Raw genomic sequence first — 25,749 nt, 5'->3', positions numbered from 1 at the left:
ACAAGATCACAACTGGTATCTACATCAGAAGAAATGAAAACAGTAGTCTGACCATGGAAAAGAGAACTAAAACTCACTCAAGTCTTCCCACTTGGCATTGTTGTAATGCCAGAGCATGTGAGGTTGGGACTGACTAAAGGAAGGATGTTCCACCAGAGACGAAACTTGGATAAGGTTTTGAATTCAGGTATTGAGATGAACAATTTATTTTAAGTCATTGCTTATAGAAAAAATTTCTGCCTTTTTTCCAACTTTGTCATTAAAATTTTGAAAAAGAGACCCAATTAGAATTATGGACATTGAAATCACCAAGAATGATTACTTCACTTTTTGGAAATTTGACTCTATGAAATTGATCTTTAAAGATAGGAAGTCAGAAATGTCTGAATGATTTTCAGAATTTGGAGAACAGTAGAGGCAGCAGATGAATGAATCAATATGTGGTAAAGAAATTTTAACCCACACAAGGTCAAAAAGGTGCGATTCTAGGTTAGACATCCTTTTGCAAGGAATATTGGAATGTACAAAAGCACAAATACCTCCCTTATGGCAGAATGAGTCATAAAGAGTGTACTTTAGATGTTGAGATGATATGCTATGGCTGTTTTAGTAGAAATTTGGGATTCAGTCAGAAACAGAACATCAAATTTGAAGGACTGAAGATGATGTACATCATTGAAGTTACTGTTGATGCCACAGATGTTGGTAAAGTGAATATAAAGGATTTGTGTGTGTGAATTTAAATTTTTTGGAGGGGAGATTAGAGCGAAGTTTTTTTTTTTTTTTTGTTGAGCCATAGAGAGTCTATACCTTTAGGCTTAGTTTCATGTTAAAGTTGCAAAAATGGAAGAGGAAAAAAGGAAGCGAAACATGCAATCGGAGAAAATAGACTCCTGAACATGGTGCGCATCCAGAGAGTACCCAGTTTCCAACTACAACATGGCCTCGATAGTGCCCCAGCATATTACACAGACTCCCTCCAGGCACAACCTGGCAATGTAGACGGCATTGACATGGTACATTGGTTCGGTCCCTTATACTAACTGGCGGCCAGTCTGCTGAACTTCTGTACTCTCAGAAATTGAGGAGATACTAGATCCCTGCAGTATGTTTGGCAAGGTGGTGGTATTTCACCAGTCATTTGGACATCTATCGCCTGGAGTTCGTTGATTTATGAATGTACCTGTAGATGACATTTTACTGCTCCTCTCAAGATTATACAGAAGTGTCTTGTTCATGTACTTAATTTGGCAGAATAAGATATGCAAACAGATCAAAGGTCAGTGGTTGATTATCTCCATTCTTTACCATGTGCAACTTGCCTGCTATAGCCAGAAAGTCACTATTGATTTCTTCCATCTTTAGCCTTTATAAGTCATTAATTATTACAGTTGACCCTTGACGAACACAGGTTCAAACTGTGGGTCCACTTATACATGAATTTTTTTAAATAAATATATTGGAAAATTTTTTTGGAGATTTGCAACAATTTGAAAAAACTCATAGACATGCTGTGTAGCCTAGAAATATCGAAAAAATTAAGAGAAAGTTAGGTTTGTCCTGAATGCATAAAATATATGTAGATACTAGTCTATTTTATCATTTACTAAAGTATACACAAATCGATTATAAAAAGTTATCAAAACTTACACAAACACTTACAGACCATACATGGTGCCATTCGCAGTTGAGGGAAATGTAAACAAACATAAAGATGCAGTATTAAAGCATAACTGTATAAAATTAACTTATTAATTGGTTAGCATAAAATAAAAATTTTATGATGATTCATTCATTAGTGGATAGGCTAGGCTACTGCAAAGCAATCATATCGATTACACTAGGCTACCATAAAGCAATCATATTGCTGCTTCTTTGTTATCAATGCATGAACCGTTATACCTGTAAATAAATATGAATAATTTCTTTTTCACATTATCTTTTTAGTACAGTGTTTGTATCATATAAGACAATATTGATGTATGTACTGACAGACAGACGATTCATCTTGTAAACAGACGATGTAAACGATTACGGTATCGATAAATACCGTACTGTAAATGTATTTTCTCTTCCTTATGATTTTCTTAATAGCATTTTCTTTTTTCTAGCTTATTTTATTGTAAGAATACAGTATATAATACTATAGCATACAAAATGTGTTACACGACTGTTTATGTTATCGGTAAGGCTTCTGGTCAACAATATGCTGTTAGTAGTTAAGTTTTTGGGGCGTCAAATGTTATATGCAGATTTTTGAACAACATGGGGTGTCGATGGTCCTAACCTCCATATTGTTCAAGGGTCAACTGTATTTTTATTTTATTTGATTTCTTCTAACTATAAGCTAGAATTATTTTTAAAGAAAATCAAAATCTTCCACTTAAGAATAAAATTCATGTTAGAGGAAGAATCTGATCTCCCTAGCTATTATAAATGGATTAAATGCAGTATTAAATGCTTCCAAAACACAGTTGCTTTTTTCCTCACAAAAAAAAAGAACTGTTCTTCTTTACCTACTTTGATGATGGTACTTCTCTGCTGAACAGTTACTCTGTATGAATCCCAAATCCAGTTCAGAAAAGGGCAGTCTGGTTGATTAATGACATATCTCTTAGACTCTTTTCAACCACTTTCCCATAGAACAGTGTTTCTCAAACTTCAGATATCTGTGTATCCCTTCCTAAATTTTCATTATTACCAAGTACCAAGTAATAAAATAAAGTATATTTCGTTGTAAATGTCTATTTTAATTGAATTTAGATGTACATGTAAACAAAAAATATGCTTTATTTTTAATATAACAAAATTGATTCATATAATTACTTTTTTATCAGTAAAAAATAAATACTGATATTTATTTTTTACTGATACTGCGAATTTGAAAAACTATTCAAATGAAGCAGTTATCACAATTTGAGTAGGAGAATTCATACATAATATATAATTTATTGAGAAATATATACGTTTAAAATAATTATTTTTTTCTTAATAATGATTCCATGTATTAATGATGCATAGCAAAAATTGCCACGTATCCCCTGAAGACCTTTCACGTACCCCCAGGGATACGCATACCACACTTTGAGAAACCCTGCCATAGAAGATCGTTTTTTGTCTTATTTCCATGGCCACTGTTCAGCCGAACTTGCATCCATTATGCCTCCCATTTCTGCCCAGATCTATAGAAACTTGAAGAACAGCTGCCCATCATCCCTGCTCACTGAACCTTCTATTCCCTGTCATTCCATTTCATTACATCCACCTCAATTCTGTAGAACAGCCTCCCCTATGAAGCATTTCCAAAAGACCATAACCTCTAGCAGTTCAAGAGGAATATCAGCAGATTACTCTGCTACTGACTGCCTACTCACAATATTTATTTACTATAGGTCCTTCTGCCTTTCATATGTGGGAGTACTATATAAAAAATACTCAGATATTTCTGGGAAAGGTTTTTTTTTAAAATATGAATCCAGCCTTCACCAGGAACATATTCACCATGGCTTTACACATAATTCCATGCAGAAGATTTGGAGTAATGAAAAGTTATCATACCATATACTTTTCGGAATCATTTCTCCAGACAGAGGTGGACAAAATTAGTGGCGCCATTTTGCTCAAATGCCTTCGGTTTTCCCCATATTAAATTAATAACTGGTTGTTATGCACTTTTTCCGTCGATCATCTTCTAATTAGAAAGGAAAAGGGTCCTATCCATTACATTAAAACCTGTGAATAAACCTAAATTCCTGTCATCTCTCATGGATAAACTTTGTCCCATTCTGGGATATAATAAATTTTCTGTTCATATAGATATTCATCGTGATTCAATAGGACATGCCCCTAATATAAGAGTGTCTGAATACCAGCACTACATATGTTTCCTACAGTCATCAGAGATGTCTGGCCTTGTAGAGCGTAGAATCGACAGTAATCATGGACGTTTCAATGGGAGAATGCCTTTCTTATGTCAAGTTTGATGCAAATCCATCTGTATGTTCAAATGTCTATACAAATCTTCCTTCATTATTATTGAGAAGATTGAGATCTTAACAGGAACTCCCGTCATTTCTCAAAATCATGGAAAATTATAACTTAACTAAGCTTTTATATAATTATGTAATTTTCTTTCATGTGTTCTTTAACAAGCTCTCTACATGCCAATAATATTGAATTCAAAAGTTTCATATTACACGAGGCAAACTCAGTGATAATTGGAATTATCACTGTAGTAGAGTGCTTGCATTATATTGAAATACCACTATATATACAAATATACATATGAGTGTTGCGTGCACACATGCAAATGTATGTGTGTATAGGGGTTTAAAATGTAAATAACTTTTTTGATTATTAAAAAATGTCCAGGTTCTATATTTCATTATAACAAAAAAAAAAAAAGAATAAAAATAATAAATAAAAAATCAGAAAATCAGCTAACGCCTTTTATTCCCTTATAGGGAGTAGGCGAGGCCTTTATACCCTATCTAGCTTTTTGGAGACTGAGTGGGGTTCAGTCTCTACTGAAACCCTTTCATGACTTACATAGAGGAATTCCAATGTAGTGCATGCACTCTGCTGTTACTTTTATTCAAATTTCATTTTGTTGTTCTCTGTCCACACTAATAATGTCTTACAATACATGCAGGGGTTTAATTTTTACTGTGGTATACATGTGATTCTATAATAATAATTTGTTTTCACTCTGAATTATTGATTGTCAGTTTGAATGGCTTTTATTTCACTTCTGATTCAAAAAATATTCTGGAGCAAAAATTAAATTTTACAGACATTAAATTCATCATCAAGGGTTGTACATGTGCTGTTGAACTCTTACATTCATTGTCTCACATAATTAATAGTATAATAATTGGTGTACATAGAAAAAGTCATTTATTGTGTAGATCAAAAGAGTTTGAGAAAGCATTACCAGCTCTTCCTAGCCAACTCATTTCCTAAATTTAATTCCCATTAAGTGCATGAGGAATCTTCCAATGGAGATTCCTAGAACAAGAGGAAGTTTTAACTTGCTATTTTTGTGAGCTCCTTGCATGCACAGTATAGCTGAACGAATAATTGTAAACCATCAAAGATATATCTGTATTCATTTCATGGATTTTTTTTTTTTATTGCTATAAATACTCGTTTCACTAATTGTTCCAGCAGCATGCAGTCTTATTGTCAAAAGTGCACACAAGAAAACAAAGCACTAATGCAATCTAGGCAGAATTCTTAGGTGTATATGTGGGAAGGAGGGAGTCACTGTATTAGCACTTAGTCTTTGTCACCTATGCATGGATTTAGTGAAACTCTTCGCTCACTTTCCCCATCTATCAGTCAAGCTCTGACATGTAATTCTTGATATCATTCTAACTATGTTTAACTTGATGTCTATACAAATACAATCTATCCAACAAAACATAACACGGTGATTTGTTATCCACTTGCATTATGGAAATTGATTTGTTGGTCAGCTGACTAGGGTTTGATTATTTGAAAGATAGATCATTCAGAGAGCTTTATGTACCAGTTGTGTTAAGATATATTTTTTTATCATCCCAGACTTAAATTATCTGATTGAAATTACTGCATTTTATTAACATAATCACTTTAACAAATATTTACATTAGTACCAACATACAAAAATTAGGAGCAAGGAAAAGAGTTCTGTGGATTTTTTTAACATAAAATTTAATAAATTACGCATAAACTATCTATCCTCAGCCATTAGCCCATCTGCAATGCCAAGCATACATTTGTTAAGCACTAATTTAATATTTAAAAAAAAAAAAAAAAGAAAGAAAAACAAAACAAAACAAAAAACATGCATTTCATGTGAACCACGATTTGTAAACTGAGTGATGAAATAGCTTTCTACTAAAATAAGTTTGCAAAAATGCAAAAACATCGATATGATGAAATGGCAATTGCAGTGTATAATGGTGGTTAAATTTTTCTCAAAGAACTTTTTTTTGTGATATTTCATGTTGTTTTGCATATTATGCTGATTATACTATAAGAAAATATCAATTAAAAACACTTGTTTAAATCTTAATTTCAGGAATCATTTATTCAAGCCTGTGTAACATTTTTAAATCGCAGATGTCCTCAGATCATGGGCGGTAATGTAAAGGAAGAAAATTTGCCGAAGAGTGCTCAACTTCCTCCTGAAACCCTTGCAATAATGTTAACTTTGCTACAAGGGTATGCCGGGTAGGTTTCAAAAGATTGACAATTGTCTGACATATAACAATATTAAACATAGTATTTGTGATTCAGAGTGATGAAATACAACAGATTAACTTTTTATAAACAACAGAAATACTCTTTTAGTATTAGACTTGCATTTACTTTAGCATCATTTTGGATGATTCACTGGTAGCTTTGTATATCCAGCATGTTTTTTCACTCATATATATATATATTTGACACACACTCGTGAAATGTAAACATGCAGTACATTTGTACCATGGGTGGGTTGTTATTAATATTATTATTAATCTTTTATTCATTGATCTACCTCTTTCTGATAATATATTATCATACCTGAGGAAGTGTTTCTAAAAAATAGTACCATGAGTCAGTATATTGCAAAACTTTTTCCCATAAAAATGATTTTATAAAAAGAAAATACATGTGTAATAAACAGAAATAACTAACATGTGAACAAAACTGAAATAAATAGAGATGCCAGGCTGAATGCATAGATTAACCTGTGCCATTACTATGTTCCAGCATAAAGATATATCTAAATTCACATGGAGAGAACACACACATACAATAAATAAAACAAGTCTGTTGATTATGTTTTTATCGAAAGTGATATCTTCAGACCAATTTCAGGATACAAAAGTATACAGGGGATTTCAAGCAGGAAGTCATCACCATTTGGTTTTGAGAGCGAGGATAAAAATAAACACATTAAAAAGGAGAAAAAAAAATGTGTGTGTAAATGTTTTAAAAAAATCAGTTGAACAGCTTTCCGATGTGTGCTGTACACTCAGATATACCAGTGTTCCCAGGGGAAGAGGGGTTTAAAGTTTGAAAGCAAGAACCGGAAAAATCTGAAGAAAATATCAGTTGATTCAGCCATGGAGACATGAGGTTAATTGCAAGGATAGAACAATCAGAACACATATTGCTATACTCAAGAAGTTAATATAAGGCAGTCCAGGAAAAAAAGAAGAGATGTTGAAAGTTTGTAGTAATTCAGTTCCCTGAGAAAAATCTCAGAAAGTTAAGCAATCTGTAAAAATTGCTAAACAAAAGTCATGGGAAGACTTCAGTAAGAATACAGAAGATAATATTGTGAAGATGACAAAATGAAAATGCTTAGAGATGAAGGAAAAAGTTGTGTAAAAAGAATCAGATTATAAAGATGACATAAAAACTAAAGAGATTCAGAATGTCTAGAGTAATTCCTTTGAAAGAAAGATCATTAAATGAGATAAGAACAGTCATAAAAAAATTAGGTAAAAGAAACCATCATAAGCCTGAAATATTGAAAAGGCAGATTGAAATAGATGATATTCAACCAGAAATACTCAATATGGAGGTGTAATAAAAGTTTTACAATGGCTACCCTGTATAATTCAGAAGAAATCTGATTGCAGTAAATCTCTCATAGAATCCATCTGTACAAAAAAGGGAAATAAAACTAAATGTAAGAATTACAGAAGAATCTCCCAGTATATCATCCCAGTGATGGTTCCAAATTTATGCAAGCATGCCTGAGAAAGGGCTAAAAAATTATGACCAAAATAATGGGGAAAAAATTAGAAGAAAAGAAATTAAAAAAAAAAAAACAACCTGCAAGAACATGTTTCTCTATTTTCAGGCAAGTCATGAAATCATAGGAATGTAGTAAAGATTTGTATCTTGAAAAAAAGACATGACAAGATACCAAGAAAAAAGCTATTTGGAACACCTTTATTTGGCATTAAACAAAGGACATTGTGTAACCTATATTTGAGTTGTCAGTGGTTAGAGATGTAGAACATAGAGGAAGAATGTTTGATGTGAACTGGTGTAAGACAAGAGGTGCATGCTGTCTTCACTGTTGTTCATCATCTACATATTATGATCAAAGGTGACTGATATCAAAATTAGAGGTATTAAAATACCTCTTTGCTTTACAGAGACGATGTTATGTATGTACTAAATTTGGTATGAAAATGAGCAATAAAAAGGCATGAAAATAGTCTGGAACAGGAAAAACATTTAGCCACATTCTCAGTAGAAAACCTGTAAATAATTAAATCATTTCAGTTTATCTAGGTACAATTTTTAGTGAAGGTGGCAAATAAAATATGGAAGTAGATAAAAGAATAAGCAAAGTTGGTATGGTGAAGCCAGTTAAATAAATTTGTAGGTGATCAATAAGATCAAAATTAGTCAAAACACTAAACTTGCAATATACAAGACAACCTTCAAACTGTTTTTAAATTGCAGATTATAAAACTGGCATTGGAGATAAGACAGCTCCAATCCTGAGGGATGTTAGGGAAGTGTGTATGCGTACAAATGATATCAGTCAGTAGCAGAATCATATTAGAAAGGTACTTAATACCATTAACATTCAAGTATGTACGAGCAAAGGTAAGCTAGTGGTATAGTCTTGTAAACAGCTAGAATAGAAAAGGAGTAAACAAGATTTATTGGAGTCATTGCACTAAAATAAGGGCAGTGTCATATATCTGAATGTGTGTGTGTCTTGATTTGGACTGGTTTAGTGGTTGTATATTTAAACAGAATTGAGCATATAATTTACATCTTTGTAATGCTGCTGAATTAAATATGTTGATGGATCTTGCTCTGAAGAAACATCATGTTGGGTAATGATTTACTTTGTTCTCCTGGTGGCATACTTAACTCTAGAACCATCCCTGTCTGATGAAAATCATTCATTGTTTATATTACTGTTGTATTGCTGATTAGAAACTAAGTTGAATGTTTTTCTTTTACTGTTGGTATTGAATTTCAAGAGTTATTTATTGATTAAAGTAAGACCGACAGTGTTATTCAGCCCAAATGGGGAAGAAAAAAAAAAAAAGTCTAAATAGCAATGTTAAGGATCCCCTGCCTCCCCAATTCATATGTTCACTGTTCATAAGAACTTAATGCTACTGCTACTTCTGATAGTTGTCGATAATGCTTTTACTCCCACCATCTTTTGTAGTATTTACTTACCTGAAAATACTGTTTTGTTTTGCAGAGTATCTGTTGAACTTAGTGTAATGTTCAAATTTATCATTGCTGAATATTTCATTAATGAAAAGTGCTAAATTTCAGGCTTGTTATTTGTGTTTTCAGAATATAAATCTGGCTCTCTTATCACATAAAATTTTAGTGGTTTGAAGAATATTAAAGAATGCTATCTACTTGTCTGCCTTTACATACCATGAACAATTAGAAAGAAAACTGGCTATCTGATTACAAAACCAGGCCACTTTTTTCCCTTCACTTTCCAGCCGGTTCACACTACGTAAAGATAGGTAGATAGCATTCTCTCTCAGTGCAGTTTGCTGAGTACTGTGCTAAACTCCACCAAATGCCTTGGTAATGTCAAGTGCAACAGCAGATTTCTTCAAACATTTTCATGATATGTGTCCACAATTGGGAGATGTAAGCAAGGAGATCTACTTTGGATCTTGAGTGACAGATCTCTACTGGAGGTTATTAATTTGTAGGTCTTCATATGATGAAGATTTTGACAGTTGACAAATACTGTAGAGAGCATGATGGTGAAAGCATCAATTCAGTGGTTTGATCGTAAATATTTATCTTTTGTTTTTGAAAGGGCTGAGCATGGGATTGCTTTCGTGCTGTAAGGCAGGGGTCTTCAACCTTTCAGACAGTGCAGGCTGCATTAACAATTTCAATGAAGGCCACTAAGCTATATTGCAGTATTTAGAATTGTAAGATGCTTTCCAGATTCACAAGGAATGCTGTGCATTTGATACTTTACATAAAATCCTATAAAAATAAACAAAACTCAGCTTTAAGAGCGTAGATAGGAGTCGGGTTCGTGATAAGTAAATATACAATCAGTACTTGAAAATAGATAATTTAATGAAGAAAACATTCATTTTTTACAATGTGAATGGGCAACTTGGCAATGTTTTTCCTTGACCAGACTTTCCTTGTCGATGTTGGCATCAATGTTGGAAGTCACTATGAGCAGAGTATTCTCGAGGTTGGTCTGTAATCTGAGTTCTTGTCTTGGACTTCACATGCTTCATTCTGGAAAAGAACTGCTCACATAAGTATGTGCTTCCTAACAAAGCACACATCTTCAAAGCATGCCGGCACAGATTAGGGAATGCCTCCTCAGAAATGTAGTCTCTGTAAAATGTAAGCAAGGGTACATTGAATAATTTTTCCCTCAGAGAAGAGTTATTTTGGAGTTCAAGCAGCTCCATTTGTACTGACCTGGCATTTCGGCAGCATTGACACTGAATGGCATAGAAAATAAATCTAAAGAAGACTGTTGGTTACAAAAATCACTAAATCTCTCTTCGAACTAACTTCGCAACACAGCTAATTTTGTAACGTATTCGTTAAGAGACTAACATTGGACTCAGCGAGAAGCTGAAAATGAGTCTAGTCTTTTTTGTGAGTTGTGCCTCCCAAAGTTTGAGCTTGGCCACAAAAAGCTTTGATGTGATCAAACAGTGTGTACCAGTTGATCTTTGGATTGTAGCTCTGTATTTAGGTCATTCATATACAACGAGATGTTGGTCACAAAGGCAAAGTCTGTCATACACTTCAGATCGTTAAATTCCGTAATCGGATTCCCCTTGGTTTGCATGAACTGCTGTATTTCACTCCTTAAGTCAAATACCCTTTTAAGAACCTTCCCTCTGCTCAACCAACGCACATCACTATAATAAACCACATCGCCGTGATCCGCTTTGCACTCTTGGGTCAAAAACTCTTGGAATTGACGATGATTCAATCCTCTTGCCCTAATAATGTTGACGATGGTCACAATAACTTTAATGACATTCTCAAATCCAAATAGGTTTCGCGCACAAATTCTCCCTTGGGGATTAAACAGTGGTAATGGACGAAATCTTTTCTGTCTAGTTCTGGTTCCTTCCGTAGCAGCGTAACAAACCTTCGTTCTTTCCCACCGTAGCAGGGGCACCATCAGTTACCACACCCTCAAGGTTGGTTAAGCTGAGGTCGAAACGTTTTCTTGGTGGCTTCAAGAATATCAGTGCCTTTCGTCATTCCTTTCATAGGTACGAGCGCTATTAGTTCTTGTCACATTGAATTGTTGATCAATGCCACAGACAAAGATAGCCAGTTGTGCTGTATCCTTCACATCTGTGCTCTCATTTAAAGCAAGTAAATATGATGTAAATTCGGACGACCTTTTTTTTTTTTTAAAGTTCCTTCAATGTCATTGGCAAGTTCTTTGCCATGTCGTGCTACAGTTACCCCAGAAAAACTCATTTTTTAAACACTTCCTTATCATTTGGGCATAGAATATCCCCAGCAGCAATGAGACACTTTCACAAACTCGCCGTCCCAGAAGGCTTTTCATTTTTTAGCAGTTTTTTCAGCTATTACGTAACTTACTTTGATGCACGCTTTGCTCTCTTCCCTCTGCCTTTTAAACGTACCCTGCTGGCATTTTAAATCAATTTGGAGATGGTTCACTTTGTCCGCACGAAGCCACCCTTGAAGGTGATCGAAATTGGATGCATGCTTAGTCTCATAGTGTCGTTTTATATTGCATTCTTTTGATGACTCATGACAAATTAAACATACTGGCTTATCATTGATTGGCACAAAAAAGTACAAATTGGTCCACTTTTCATTAAAACCCTGACAAGAATCATTTGATTTATGCTTTTTACTCGTAGATGCCATAGTGATGTAAGGTGAACCCAAAAAATAATCCAAAATGGCCGTGTAATGGTTATCATCTACTGAATATGTCTCGCATTAATGAAAAAAGTCTGGCAATATAAAACCACAATATGCTATGGCTAACACTACGAACCTGCATGCGCTTATACACGAATATCACACTGTCCACGACTGACTAACTGTGGATGAGATCCTCTTGTAGTTATATGAAAATAACGAAGTATCGAACCTTCGAGATGTATCTGGAAGGCACTAGACAGTGCACTCGAATGAACTACTGCTTCAGCCATCTACCTGCAACTTTAGTACTAGTATTTAAGTACTGCTTGTCGCTGGTAGATGGCTGAAGAAGCATGTCTATTTAATGTTTATTTTTATACGATTTTATGTAAAGTATCAAATGCACAGCGTTCCTTGTGAATCTGGAAAGCATCTTACAATTCTAAATACCACAGTATAGCTTAGTGGCCCGCAGGCTTCATTAAAATTATTTTTTATTTAATCGCGTTTTAATGTTAAGTAGTTATTTTTTCAATGGCTGGCTGGCCAGGTTAAAGAGCTCCACGGGCCACAGGTGGCCCGCAAGCCATGTATTGAAGACCCCTGCTGTATGGTAAATATTAACAGAGTAATTTAATTCAGAGATGATGTAGGACATCTTGAGCACATTTCAAAATATCCTATATCATAGGATATCTTAGGAAGGGATTCTGGTTGCGCTAGCATAAGAATCCCTATGCTGTTGAAGACTCCCCTAGGGTACATGGCAGGAATTTGATGATGATGTTCAAGACTCTTCCAAGGTATTTCTGGCCAAAAAAAATAAAAAATAAAAAGTCACAAGAAGGATGCATTGCCTTGTTTCTGACATGGTTGGAGATGAGCTGTCTTGATCATCTCTGCAGGAGTTGGAAGAGAAGAATGATAGGACATCAGCTTTGTCTTTAGATGTTACAATAGTGCCATCTGGGTATTCTGCTGAGGAAGAGAGGGAGTTGGAGCACAGACAGATAGAAGTTGCACTCAGTGGGCTTCACAGAACACAGCCATTTGTCCCTTCACCAAATCAGTCTACCTGGTTGAGTGAGTGGATAGTGTACCTGCTTCCCAACAGGCTGTGAGTTCAAATCTCACCATGAACAGTTAATTTTTGAATGTCTTTAGGTGGAAGATAATTTTTATTTCCTAGTATAAGACCACCCACCCTGTTTATTGGATATTTTATTTTTTCTAACTTTGTGCTGAAATAGTGCTAGGTCTCTTCTGTTCCCACATGTAGGACCAGAAAAGACCTAGGCCCCCAACAGTATCATGTGCTATTCAACTCCAACTCCAGCTAGTCATTCTCTGGTAAGTTCTCCATGCTTCCAGTGTGCCTTGCAAGGCATGCAAAGAGAGTATCTTGAAATCAGCCTGTGAAACGGCTTGAAAAAGTTCCATGTTTGGTCTCTAGAGACATGGGTGCCAGATTATGTCTTATTATTATTATTATTATTTTAATTAAAACATAAAGAAGAAAACCCTTAAAACTTTAGCCCACTTATGATATTAATGTAATATAGGTTTATAACTTTTTGTGGTTGGAGTTACAAAAAAAAAAAGTTACAAGTTTCATTATAGATAGAATGAAGTTTTTGTCTTAAGCCACTTCTGATTCTGTTTTTCTTGGATTTTCATCACATTTTGTTAGAAAACTAAGGCTTGGTAGGAATTTTGTATGGAGTGGATAATGAATGCTATTACAACTTGGATAATTTCTGAATCAAAGCAAATATGCAATCAGCCATTGAAAGGATGAATAGGTCTAGTATGTCGTCCCACTTTGCACCATTGCGGTGTCAGAGGATATGCAATTAGTTAAGAATACTCAAAGGAAAGGCATTCCACTGGAAATGAAATTTATGTGGTCTGAATTATCAAGATGATCTCAGTAGTATACTTGGAAGAAGGACCAGTAGAGTGGCTGGTGCATGATTATTCTTTATAGACTCAGAATGAAGTCTTTGTCTCAAGTCACTTCTGATTCTGTTTTCTTGGATTATCTTGGCACACCTTTGTCAGAAAGGCTTGGACATTGGCAAGAATTTTGTATCGAGTAGAGAATGAATGCTATCATTAGCATATCAGCAAGCACTAGCATTTGTCCCAAAAATAGTCAGTGGAAGAGAAAATATAAGAAAAAATACACTATGAAATCATAAGATAACATGCATAAATGAAACTATACAAAGGACACTGATTTTAGTGATATATATATATATATATATATATATATATATATCCATAAAGAAAGATGAAAATACTAGTGAAAAGTGTTGTGAGAAGCATGCTAAACTAATATACAGTGTTCATGCCATAGTTTGGTTGACTCACTTTCAGTGCTCAATGCTTTCTTTATATGCAGTCATGTAAACGATAGTAGTTTCCATTTGTAGAATACTGTGGACCACTAGCAGTTTTATTTTTATAAATTGGCATTACATGTTTCTGCACACCAGGTATTTGTAGCTATTCAATTTCATGGATTATTTCTGTGAAAGGATTCTTTGATTTAAAGAATGCATTATACGTCTTCCAATAACGAATAGCTAGCAGTATATGCAAAGTCGTATTTTTTTGCATGGAATTGATTTTCTAGGATCTGAGAATCAAAAATCTGAAGTATGGGGAAATTACAAGCCTTAGTAGAGTTTTTAAAAGCAGCATCCCCTTTTCATCCTCAGTATTATCAGTATACATCAGTAGTTTTATTGAACAATACCTGGAGAATCTATCATTGTAGCCTCTTTTTCAATTTTGGTTTCATCATCACAGAACATTGCAGTATTGTGGGAGTGCGTCCTTCATAAGTCAATTCTGCACAACTATTTTAGTGTTTGTATGATGAATATCCATTCAAGTAGTGATTTTTTTAAAAAAATCATTTACATGTATTCTGAGGTATTTTTGAAACAAGTAAAGCAGAATGCCAACAGTGATAGAAAGCAGATCTCAGAATGATCTTTTATAGAATTTATCAAGTGCTGATTAGTTCTCACCATCAAAATTTACTCGCTTGCATTTTTAAATATTTCTGAAGGTTAAACAGAAAATATTAGCCTCTTAGCTATTTGAGACATCACTTGGTTGTGAGGAGGCTTTATGTTGGGATAAAATAAAGATAGGTTAGTCTCTTATGTATGTGACACCAGCTGGAGAACACATGCTACAAATTGGTACTAAAATTATGTAATATTATTAATATTAAAAAAAAAACTTACCAAATTTAATCACATAAATTTATGTAATGTTTGAGGTATTTATTTCAAATCAAGCCTATGTAATGACAATGTTTTAAGCATACTCTAAGCATTTTTAAGCAAATTATTCTTCTTTGCTTTAATCAGAGAAACTTTTCCAGTAAGTTTGTAAAATTTCATTAAATTATTGTTCATGATTTTATTCAGAAAATATCCTAATGAATAATAGACTTTATTTATTTTTTAATTAATTTAGGAATGTTCCCCAAGAACTCTCAGAGAATATTTTAACCATGGTGGGTAACTGTAGTATTCTTCTTAATAAACCTCGTCAGCCACCTCCTGGAGTTGTCAAAACGCCACGGGGATTAGAGCCAGCCTTTTCTGCTGCTGCAATTAATGTCCCTACTAGTTCTGTAAGGCTATAACATTCACTATCATAGTTTATTCTTTTTTGTTATTATTTTTTGTATTTATGTTATCTTCTAACAAGTATCACTAATTGCTAGCTTGGTTGGCTGAGTGGTTAGTGCAACTGCTCTCCAACCAGCAGGCTGCAGGTTGGAGAGCAGGTACTTCAAATCCCATCATAGCCATGATTGTCTTGAATGAGGAGATGAATTTCATTGCCTGGTGTGAGACCACCACTACCGGTATTATTGGAGGCCTGGAGTAGCTTGAAGATCCATGTTTGGTCTCTAGAGTTAATTTCCAGACAATAAATTAAAAAATACAAAAAAATAAAAATTAATAAAAAAAATACAAAAAAATCCTTAGCCTACCCATACTTTCTACAACTTTTGGCAGAGAGGAATTAATAAAAAATTAGGCTATAGTTCGGTACGACTTAAATGTTTAATCAGCAAATAGATGCAATCTTTCAAAATAATTATCTTAAGTAGAATATAATTGCTCATTATACATTGCTTTAGAGAATAAATGACTTTAAGATACAACTCAGTGTTTCTCTCAGGAGCATATAAAAGCATATCAAACCATGCTGTTCATCTGCCATCTCATGAGGAGTAGATAACATTGAACACTAAAAGAAAACTAATATTAAGAAAATATACTAAATTTAGTATATTTTCGTAAATTTAGGTAGATATGCTATAAAATTCGGGTAGTGTCAAATTTATTTAAATCATGGATACATAAACTTTCCTCAGTCAATTTTTTAAATTGGAGGTGAAAAAAGTCTTTTTTTTTTTTTACATGTAATTGCAGGTCAGTGATTTTTATATGGTAATTAAAATATTTTTATTTTTACTAGAGATATTAAAATGTTGATTAATTATGGTGCATATTTTTAATTAACCCCATACACAAGAGGTATGTGTATGGGGTATAGCATGTATGAAATGTATAGCATGTCAGTGTAATATGTAGGCAAGTGGTTAAGAAGAAAGAATAAACCTATATATATATTAAAAAAAAAAAATTTTTTTTTTTAAAATCAGCTAACACCTTTTTATTCCCGTATACGGAGAGTAGGCGAGGCCATTTAGCCCTAGCTAACTTTTTGGAGACTGAGTGGGCAGTTCAATCTCCACTGGTACCAATCAGAGATAGATGGCCCCAGGCTATCACTAATTAAGCAGTGCATAGTGAAGAGAGACGGCTCAAATGTGCCGCCATCTCGTGGTCCCTAACCCTAACACAATATATTTAATGTCTGAAATAATGTGGGTTCTACGGTCGATTTTCTTGAGTTTACGGGACGAAAAACCTGAGTTTCCGGGAGGAAAAACCCGCTTGCCCGTGCCAGAGATCGACTAACTCGGGAACCGGTCGAAAAAAGGCTTCGAAAAATTTCCTCTAGTCGGTGACTAGACTCGAAACCAAGTCTTCCTTCGTGCGGCCAAGTGCCGTGGTGTGCAAACGCCACATCCACTGAGCTACACGGGCTCCCTATATATATATATATATATAGGGAGCCTGTGTAGCTCACATCTGTAGTTGGCCTATATATATATATATATATATACAGGGTGTTCGGGATAAATTTGACAGTTTCGTAAGGAAAAAGAAAATCTTCTTTGTATCTATTAAATTTAATGAATTGACAAAAAAACATTACAGGCAGAGTTAATTACAATATTATCAACAAGATTTACTCAAAATAACCACCATTAGCATCGATCACAGCTTCAATTCTGCTTCGGAACCTCGAACAAGCTGATGCTACAGTCTCCCTGGGAAGAGCCGCAAAAACTGTTTTAATTTTATCCATTAACTGGGCTTTTGTATTACTGGAAGTGCGATTGGTGTCTTTTTCAACTGCGCCCCATACAAAATAATCCATGGGGTTAAGGTCTGGGGAGTTTGGAGGCCAAACATTTGGACTGGTGAAGTCATAGAAAATTTCAGACAACCATTTTTGACTTTTCCCAGAGGTGTGGCAAGGGGCCGAATCCTGCTGCCATACATACGGCCTACCATTGGCTACCCTTGTTATCCAGGGCTTGACTACAGTTAGCAACTCCACGAACAAAGCCCGAATTCCAATGCCAGGGTTCTTCAACACCTGTTCCTGCAGATTTGCGAGGAATTCTGCTGTACGAACGCAATCAGATCGTCTGCTAGGGATCTTTCTTCTTGCTACATCCTCGTAGTCACTATTGCAAGTCTCTAGTTCATGCCTGATTGTTTTTACTGTATTCAGGGAGCATTGGGCAGCAGTCGTAATATCCTTATTTTGATGGCGGGCACGAATCATCATGATACAAGTTATTCTCTTCCATGATTCAGGTGGGTTCCAGCTATCCATCCTTTCTGACATCTTGTATATGAATGAAGAAGGGTCCAAACTTTTAAATGAAGAGAAGTGTGTGTTAATACATGTAACTTACGGAAAAATATAATTAATTATAAATATGTCAAATTTATCCCGAACACCCTGTATATATATATATATTGGCCAACTACAGATGCGAGACCCTGCAGCTGGCAATGTGCCAAGAAGGTCAGTTTGTGGTTTTTTTTAACACCTGGAAGTTGTAGTGAGGAAGACTATTCCATATGATAGTGGTATGTGCAATGAAAGAGGAATGATGAGAAGGTTTTAAACTTTGAAACTGAACTGCAGGTGTTGACCAGCAGCTGTCCGTATATTTACAGGCTTAGAGGAATGTGTAGAGATGATGGCTGTTAGTTTGCTGTATAGCACCCATGAAAATACCCAGTAAAAAAAAGGTCTAAGGTAGAAACATCTTTAAAAAGGAAGGCTATTAGAGAGAAAGAGAGGACTACTTAAATTGTTCTCTGAATAGCATATTTTATGGAGATTCATGGATCAAAGGATTTTTAGGGAGATTTTTGATTCTACTTCGAATGTGAGAATATTATTCTAAGATTGGGTGGATTAGGGAGCCAAACTTATATAAGGTTAGCATTGTACAGGTGAGAATATGAAAAGGACACCAGATTTTATAGAAGCCAAGAAAGGTTTTCATTGTGATGTTTGAACTAGGAACTGCTAGAGGTGTAAGTCAGTCTATGAAGGGGAAATTGATCTTGTTTGAAAATCTGAATGTTATTCAAGGTAATGGGAATCTTTCTTGCAAGAAAGGAAACAGGACTGAGTTTTACTACCATCAGAGTTGATGAGGTTGTCCTCTTCAGACACTCCAATTGTTCTACAGTTCCTTAAGCATTAAGTACCGTGGCTGGGCTAAGGATTTGAAACTCATCTCCCACTTATAATATATTGCTCTTATGAATCTTATTCTTAATGAAACCATTCGATCTCTTGTGAGATATCATTTTGAAATCAAACCATTTTGTTTAACTCATGAAATCAAAGAATGCTTCCAACAAACTTTCTCAATCACATAAAGAATTTTTGTTTAGACTAGTAATGATTTTGTTCTACATTGAATATTGCAAGTAAGTAAAAATATGAGTTTAAAATTAAATATCAGCTATTTTTTGATGTCGATGCTTTTCTAAGCTGTTCTGTGCCAGACCTGCAGCTGGCAATGTGCCAAGAAGAGTCAGTTCATGTGGAAGGGGAGAAAGGAATAAGGTGATGTACGAATTCATTACCAATGCGCAAAATCACGTGCTTTATACATAAAATATTCCAACTGTTGTACAAGCAAATAGTTAGCACTTTAAAAACTAGAATTTTCATAAAAGAAAAGCTAATTTTCCAACGTATAATATTAAATACTCATCCCATGAAACACATTGATTACCCTATTATCAGAATGAATTATCCTTCTTCTGACATGCGCAGAAGTGTTGAGGGGGTCTTGCATCTGTGGTCACACAGTGTGTGTGTGTGTGTGTGTGTGTAATATTAAAATGAATAAAATTAAGTGGAAAATCACTTCAATTCATGCAGCTGAAAAATTTAAGATCTGTTAAAAATAATATAAATGTCTAGTGAATGTGTCTGTGTGTGTATTGCAAAATTTATGGTTTATCAAAATATGTCAGACACGCTGTATTTCGACATGTTAGGAAAATATTTTTCAGGTAGCATAAACATAAATTGTATCAATATAAAAATAACTATATAAATAAATACTAATATTAATTAAATAATAATTTGACCAAACAGCTAAATAACTGTCCTCACAGATTCTCCTTCTGTAGGAACTAGTGTAAAAATCTTATCTTAAAAAAATTCACACGAGTTATATTTTTGACATCACTTGCTCTTTTAGTGTTTAATCATTAAAGAAATCCTGTGATCTCATGACTTCTCATCTCCCCACCCTCTCCTGCTCCCTTGACATCTTTGATTTGTTTAAATTCATCATTCTGCCCATTATTTTGCATGCAGGCAGTGGAAGAAGGTCTAGAAACAAATATATGGTAGTTCCATTGGTCTTACCTATCCTTATTAGCCAGTTTCTACATTGAACATTTAGAAATGAAGCTCTCACAACCAGAAACACGCTCTGTTTGGCATTTTTAATATTGGCATCCTGTGGATGGACTCAGACACAATTAGAAACATTTTTAGAGCAAGTGAATGCTAGATACACTTTAGTATAGAAAAAAGAATTAGACAACAGTTATAGGATACATATGTACACTTATAGATGCCTTCATCCAACCTCTCTAAACCACTAATAAACATAACACAGCCAAAGTGTTTTACTCCAATGTATAGTTCTTTGCACCAAAGTCAGTTATCTTATGTCACATTTTCTGAGCCAATAGCATTGTCCTCTAAAGATAAACTATTGCACTCTCAACTCTCTTCTTCCCCTGACACCAGGAGCATAGTTAGTATATGCTTATCCTGTACTTGAAGATTTAGTTAGGAGGTTACATAAATGCAGTCTGTTTACTAACTATCAAATTAGCACCATATAAAGTACATTCTTTTGCATATTGCAAAACTGGCAATGTTGCAAGTATGGTGAGTTGGTACTGACTGAGCATGCTTTGGACTACTTATACAAGGTCCAATGGAAGAAAATAAATCCTGCTTGGAAGCTAGTATGAAACTGAATGACTTTTTTTTTGGAGGCTGCATCAAATTCTTCATTTCTACCCTCAAGGAGGGGGGGGGGTAAAAGATAGAATGATAGTACAGCATGAAAAAATTACATCATTACTAATTTCCTGTTGACAATTTCCTCCAAATTAGTCTGTTATCTGTCAGGACTCGAGTGTTGTCAGATATTATATTTCAGTCTTCTAACTGCATCAGTCCACCTAGATCTTGGTTTTGCCCTGAATCTTTTTTTCCCTCCCATTTTGGTAACATATGCCAGCTTTGCTAATCTTTCCCCATTCTGTTAAGTGACCATACCACTTAAGATTATCTTGTTTATACATTCTGCATTGGTAAAAATGTCAAGTTCTTTCCTAATACCTTTATTTTTAATATAATTCTATCACTGATAGCATCTGTTTGCTTTCCTAATTTTTCTTGTAACTCTCATATCTGAAGTCTTTCATCTTTGATCAGCTGGCTTTCAGATCCCTTAGTTAAAATTGCTGTCTTGAGCATTGTCTTGTATATATCTAGTTTAGCATTTTGGCTTTGTCACATATTCCAAATAAAGTTATTCAGTTCTCTCCCTGTCATATCAGTTTTGCTTATTCTGTTATCTATTTTCTATATTTAATTTGATATCTTCACAAAAAATTGTGCCCAAAAGCTGAAACATTTTGCTTGTTTTGTAGGTTTTCCATTCAGGATGCAACTCTTGTTTTCAATGTCTCTTCCTATTTTCATGATCATTACTAACTTCCTATTAACAATTTTCCTCCAAATCAATCTGTTATCTGTCAAGGCTCCAGCATTATCAGATCTTATATTTCTGTCTTCTAAGGAACTTTTTTATCGAACGCTTGTTTCGCAAATCTTTCCTTTCCCATTATGTTTAAGTGACCATACCACCTGAGATTAGCTCTACTAACACATTCCTGGATGCTAACAATGTCAAGTTTTTTCCTAATATCCTCGTTTTTAATATGATATTGCCATTGATGCCATCTGTTCATGCCCCTAATCTTTCTCAGGACTCTCATATCTGCAGTCTCTAGTCTTTGGTCAAGTGTTTTACTTCTGACCCCCACCTCTCACCTCTCAGATACATAAGTTAAAATTGGTTTGAACACTGCCTTGTATAAAGCTAATTTAGTCTTTTGACTAATTTCTCTCTTATTATATATATTTATTTGATTGACTTCCTACCATATCAGCTTTGTTGATTCTGTTGTCTATTTCCATATTTAATTTTACCATCTTCACTAAAAATTGTGCCTAAGCAGCCGAAATGGTTTACTTATTCTATAGGTTCTCCATTCACGATGCAGTTGATAGTTTCAATGTTTGTGCCTATTTTCATTTTCTTGTTATTGCTGATTTTCATACAAAATATATTACAACAGTTATTCAATTTAGTCAGGAATTTTGCAGACTTTTACTGGATTTATTTAAAAGTATAACATCATCTGTTATACTTATATTACTGATACTTATTTTTTTGTACTTATTACTTACTGATATACTTTTATAAAGTATAATGACAACCGTTTATCTTAAAGTGAAATCTGATCTTGGCAGCTATTATTTGTCCCAAACTGAGTTTGTTTTTCTCCAGGTTTCTCACAATTTCCTTAGTTTGTTATCGAGTATCCTTGTATAAATCTTATTGGAATATTCAGTAGGAAATTCCTCTGTAATTCTCTCTCATTCCATTTTATTTCCCCCTTTTACAGTTATGTACTATTAGAGCTCTTTTCCAGTTGTCCAGAATTTTGATCTTCTGACCATTCCTTCTGAATTATGCAATTTAGCCATTGTAAAACTTTTATATCTCAATGGTTGATCATTTCTGGTCAAGTATCACCTACTCCAGTTGCCTTTCCACATAGTTTTATTTTATTTTATTTTTTATTTTTTTTTATTTTATGTAACAGTTTTTAAGACAATAATAAAAAATAAATAATATATTTATTTACTTAGCAATTATTTTGCCAGTTTTATACTCGGCATCTTCAGAGTGCAAAACAATTTGTTTTGCACTCTGAAGATGCCGAGTGAGAATTCTGTAGTGAGAACAGCTTAAAATTTCAATGGTGCTTACATTGTAATGATCAAAAAATTGCCTAAGACATTTAATCATGTTAAATACATAGATAAAAACATCATCATCATATTCCTGCCATGTACCCTCAAGGGGTATACAGGATATGATAGTACTACATGAAAAATTTACATCATTACTAACTTCCTATCTACAATTTTCCTTCAAATCAATCTGTTACCTTTCGAGACTCCAACAATGTCAGATATTATATTTCTATCTTCTAAGGCACGTTTTACTGTATCAATCCACCTATATCTTGGTCTTCCTCTGTGTTTTCCTGCCAACCTGGCAGAGAACACTTGTTTTGCTAATCTTTCCTTGCCCATTCTATTTAAGTGACCATACCACCTGAGATTAGCTCTGCTAACCCATTCCTGGATGCTGACAATGTCGAGTTCTTTCTTAATATCCTCGTTTTTAATATGATATTGACATTGATGCTATCTGTTCATGCCTATAATCTTTCTCAGGACTCTCATATCTGCGGTCTCTAGTTTTTGGTCAAGAGTTTTACTTCTTACCCAGCTCTCAGATCCATAAGTTAAAACTGGTTTGAACACTGTCTTGTATACCGCTAATCTAGTGTTCCAACTAATTTCTCTCTTATTCCATATGAATTTATTCAATTGATTTCTTCAACTGTTTCTCAAGTATACTTGCATAAATCTTATCAGGAACACTCAGTAGGGAAAAACCTCTGTAATTCTCACATTCAGTTTTATTTCCCTTTTATATATGGATACTGTGAGAGTTCTGCTCCAATCATCGGGAATTCATCCCTCTGTCCAGGCATTCTGAACCATGCATTGCAGCCACTGTAAGACTTTTATACCACCATACTTCAGCATTTCTGGTCGAATATCATCTACTCCTGCTGCCTTTCCACATTTCGAGCCTTTGATGGCTTTTTCTACTTCAAGTATGGATATGTATTCCTCACTGTATGCCTGTCAAGTGTTTTTTTACCACTGTGCTGTCATCACTGCTTGTTTCATTTAGCAATTTTTCGAAGTAATTATTCCATACTTCAAGGATATCTTTTCTTCCATTTTCATGTCACCTTTATCATCTCTAACTCCTTTTACAGCACTCTTTCTTCCATTTCTAAGCTTCTTCAACAACCTCCAGAATATTTTGCCACCTTCTTGATATTTATTTTCTGTGTTCTTTCCATAGTCCTCCCATGACTTATTTAGCTTTCTTACATTTGTCTCTCTATTCTCTAAAAGCACAAGCTGACTTATTTGCCAGGAACTTTTGATATGCTTTCTTCTTTTCCTTCACTGCCTCTTTAACTTCCTGTGTCACCATGGAGTTCTGATTTTTCTATTCTTGCAGACACTTCAAGACTTGCCACCGAATCTCCAAGGTTTAGTTGCTGTTCTCAAACTCTTTCATTTTTTCTTCAATAAACTTTGTGTATTTTAGTCTACAGTTCACATCTGAGAGCTGCTCAACTTTTATTCACTTTAAAATTTTCTTACATGTTATTGTTTTCAATATGAAATTCAATTTTATCATGCTTAAGACTAAATAGTGATCACTTCCAATTTCAAATCCTCTGTACACTCTGGTGTCCTGCACCAGGGAGAAAACATCACTATCAACAATAACATAGTCAATGAGACTTTTCTTATTCCTTGCCTCTTCTCTCCATGTGAATTTGTGCATATTTTTATGTTGGAACATGGTGTTAGTAATAACCAGTCCATGTCCTGAGCAGGAATCCAACAGGTATTTGCCATTATTATTAGCTTTGCTCTTTTCTCCAAATTTTCCCAAAATATTTTTGTATGTCTGACAACCATTTCCTACTCTGCTATTTAGATCCCCAACAAGGACCAACTTTTCCTTTTTCATTGTGTCAGTTGCTTTCTCTAAAGCATCAAAAAATTCCTCAACCTCTACCTTAGCAGAACTTTCTCGAACCATAGGCACAAATAAGTCTCATTCTCCAATTCCCCATTCTGATATTAGCCCACATCACTCTACTTGAGACTGCTTGCCATTCAAGAAGATTAGCCTCGTATTTTGTGTTGAATACTGTGGCTACTCCTTCTTTTCCTTGATTGTCATTGCCTGAATATAACATTTTGTATTTTTTGCTCAGAAAGATCTCGCTAGTTTTTGTCTTTTTTTTTTTTTGTTGTTGCAGTCACCCCGATTATGTCGATCTGGTACATCTAATTCCTCAGCTAGCTCCATTTCTTTGCCATTCAGGCTTCTTATGTTGATAATACTGATCTTTAACTCTGGTGATGTTGAGTTGGGGTGTGTTTTCAGATTTTCCAGTAGCTGACTTTTCGCTGTTCGCCCTGGTTCCTGAAAACAACGGTGGCCTTGTTTAATCCGGGCAACTCCCCAACCAGCATAAAATTTTGTCATGTTGTACCATCATTTTGTATTTTGGTTTAAGCCAATAAGAATACGATTTGGTCTGCTAAATCCCAAATTGCTAACCCATCCTCGTTCGTTCAGTATCCAGGTAGATACCCATCAGGGTGCACCACGAGAAGGTGAGGATTGGACATTGGATGAGAAGCCCTGGTCGGTTCTTTGCATTGCTTTAATGGCTATATGGAAGTCTCCTCTCCTTAAGCACCCCTAGATAAAAAAAAAAAAAAAGGGGGTGTATTAAAGATCTATCCTTATTTGTATTCTCATGAGCTCTGTGGTTAATTTTTGGGAACTTTTAGTTTTTTATTTTTCTTTGGCTATGTTCCATATTTCTACCTATGGTGTTTATTTTCTTTTATTGTCTTTTGTTATGAATTAAAACCATTATATAAAAAATCAGCATTTTCTACCTCTAGTATTGATATGTACTTCTAACTGCTTTCCTCTTGAAAACTTTCTACCATTGTTCTGCCCATTCTCATAATTATCAATCTTTCAAAGAATTACTCCAGACATCTTGAATATCTTTATCTTCACTTTTTATGTCGCCTTATCATCCTAGATTTACAATACTTTTTTTCTCTGTTCCTAAGATTTTTCAATAGCCTCCAGAAAATTTTTCGCCTTTGTGATTTTTATTTATGTGGCTCCCTCCCACAGATGGTTTT

General features: G+C 34.5%; 1 protein-coding gene across 3 annotated transcripts in view; it reads left to right on the top strand.

Annotated features, from left to right (window-relative positions):
- Not1 (CCR4-NOT transcription complex subunit 1) overlaps window positions 1–25,749 on the top strand; it is a 568,860-nt gene that overhangs the window by 141,438 nt on the left and 401,673 nt on the right. For all 3 annotated transcript variants that reach the window (XM_090401629.1, XM_090401630.1, XM_090401628.1), the window contains exons 15-16: window positions 6,065–6,216; window positions 15,379–15,538. In XM_090401629.1, the coding sequence (XP_090257755.1) occupies window positions 6,065–6,216; window positions 15,379–15,538 (312 nt within the window). The remainder of the gene's footprint in view (window positions 1–6,064; window positions 6,217–15,378; window positions 15,539–25,749) is intronic.

Source organism: Typopeltis vanoorti, chromosome 12 (genome assembly GCF_054136105.1).
Source record: "Typopeltis vanoorti isolate ZY-2024b chromosome 12, IOZ_Tvanoo_1.0, whole genome shotgun sequence".
NCBI classification, from domain to species: domain Eukaryota; kingdom Metazoa; phylum Arthropoda; class Arachnida; order Uropygi; family Thelyphonidae; genus Typopeltis; species Typopeltis vanoorti.
This window is presented reverse-complemented; position numbering and strand designations above follow the sequence as displayed.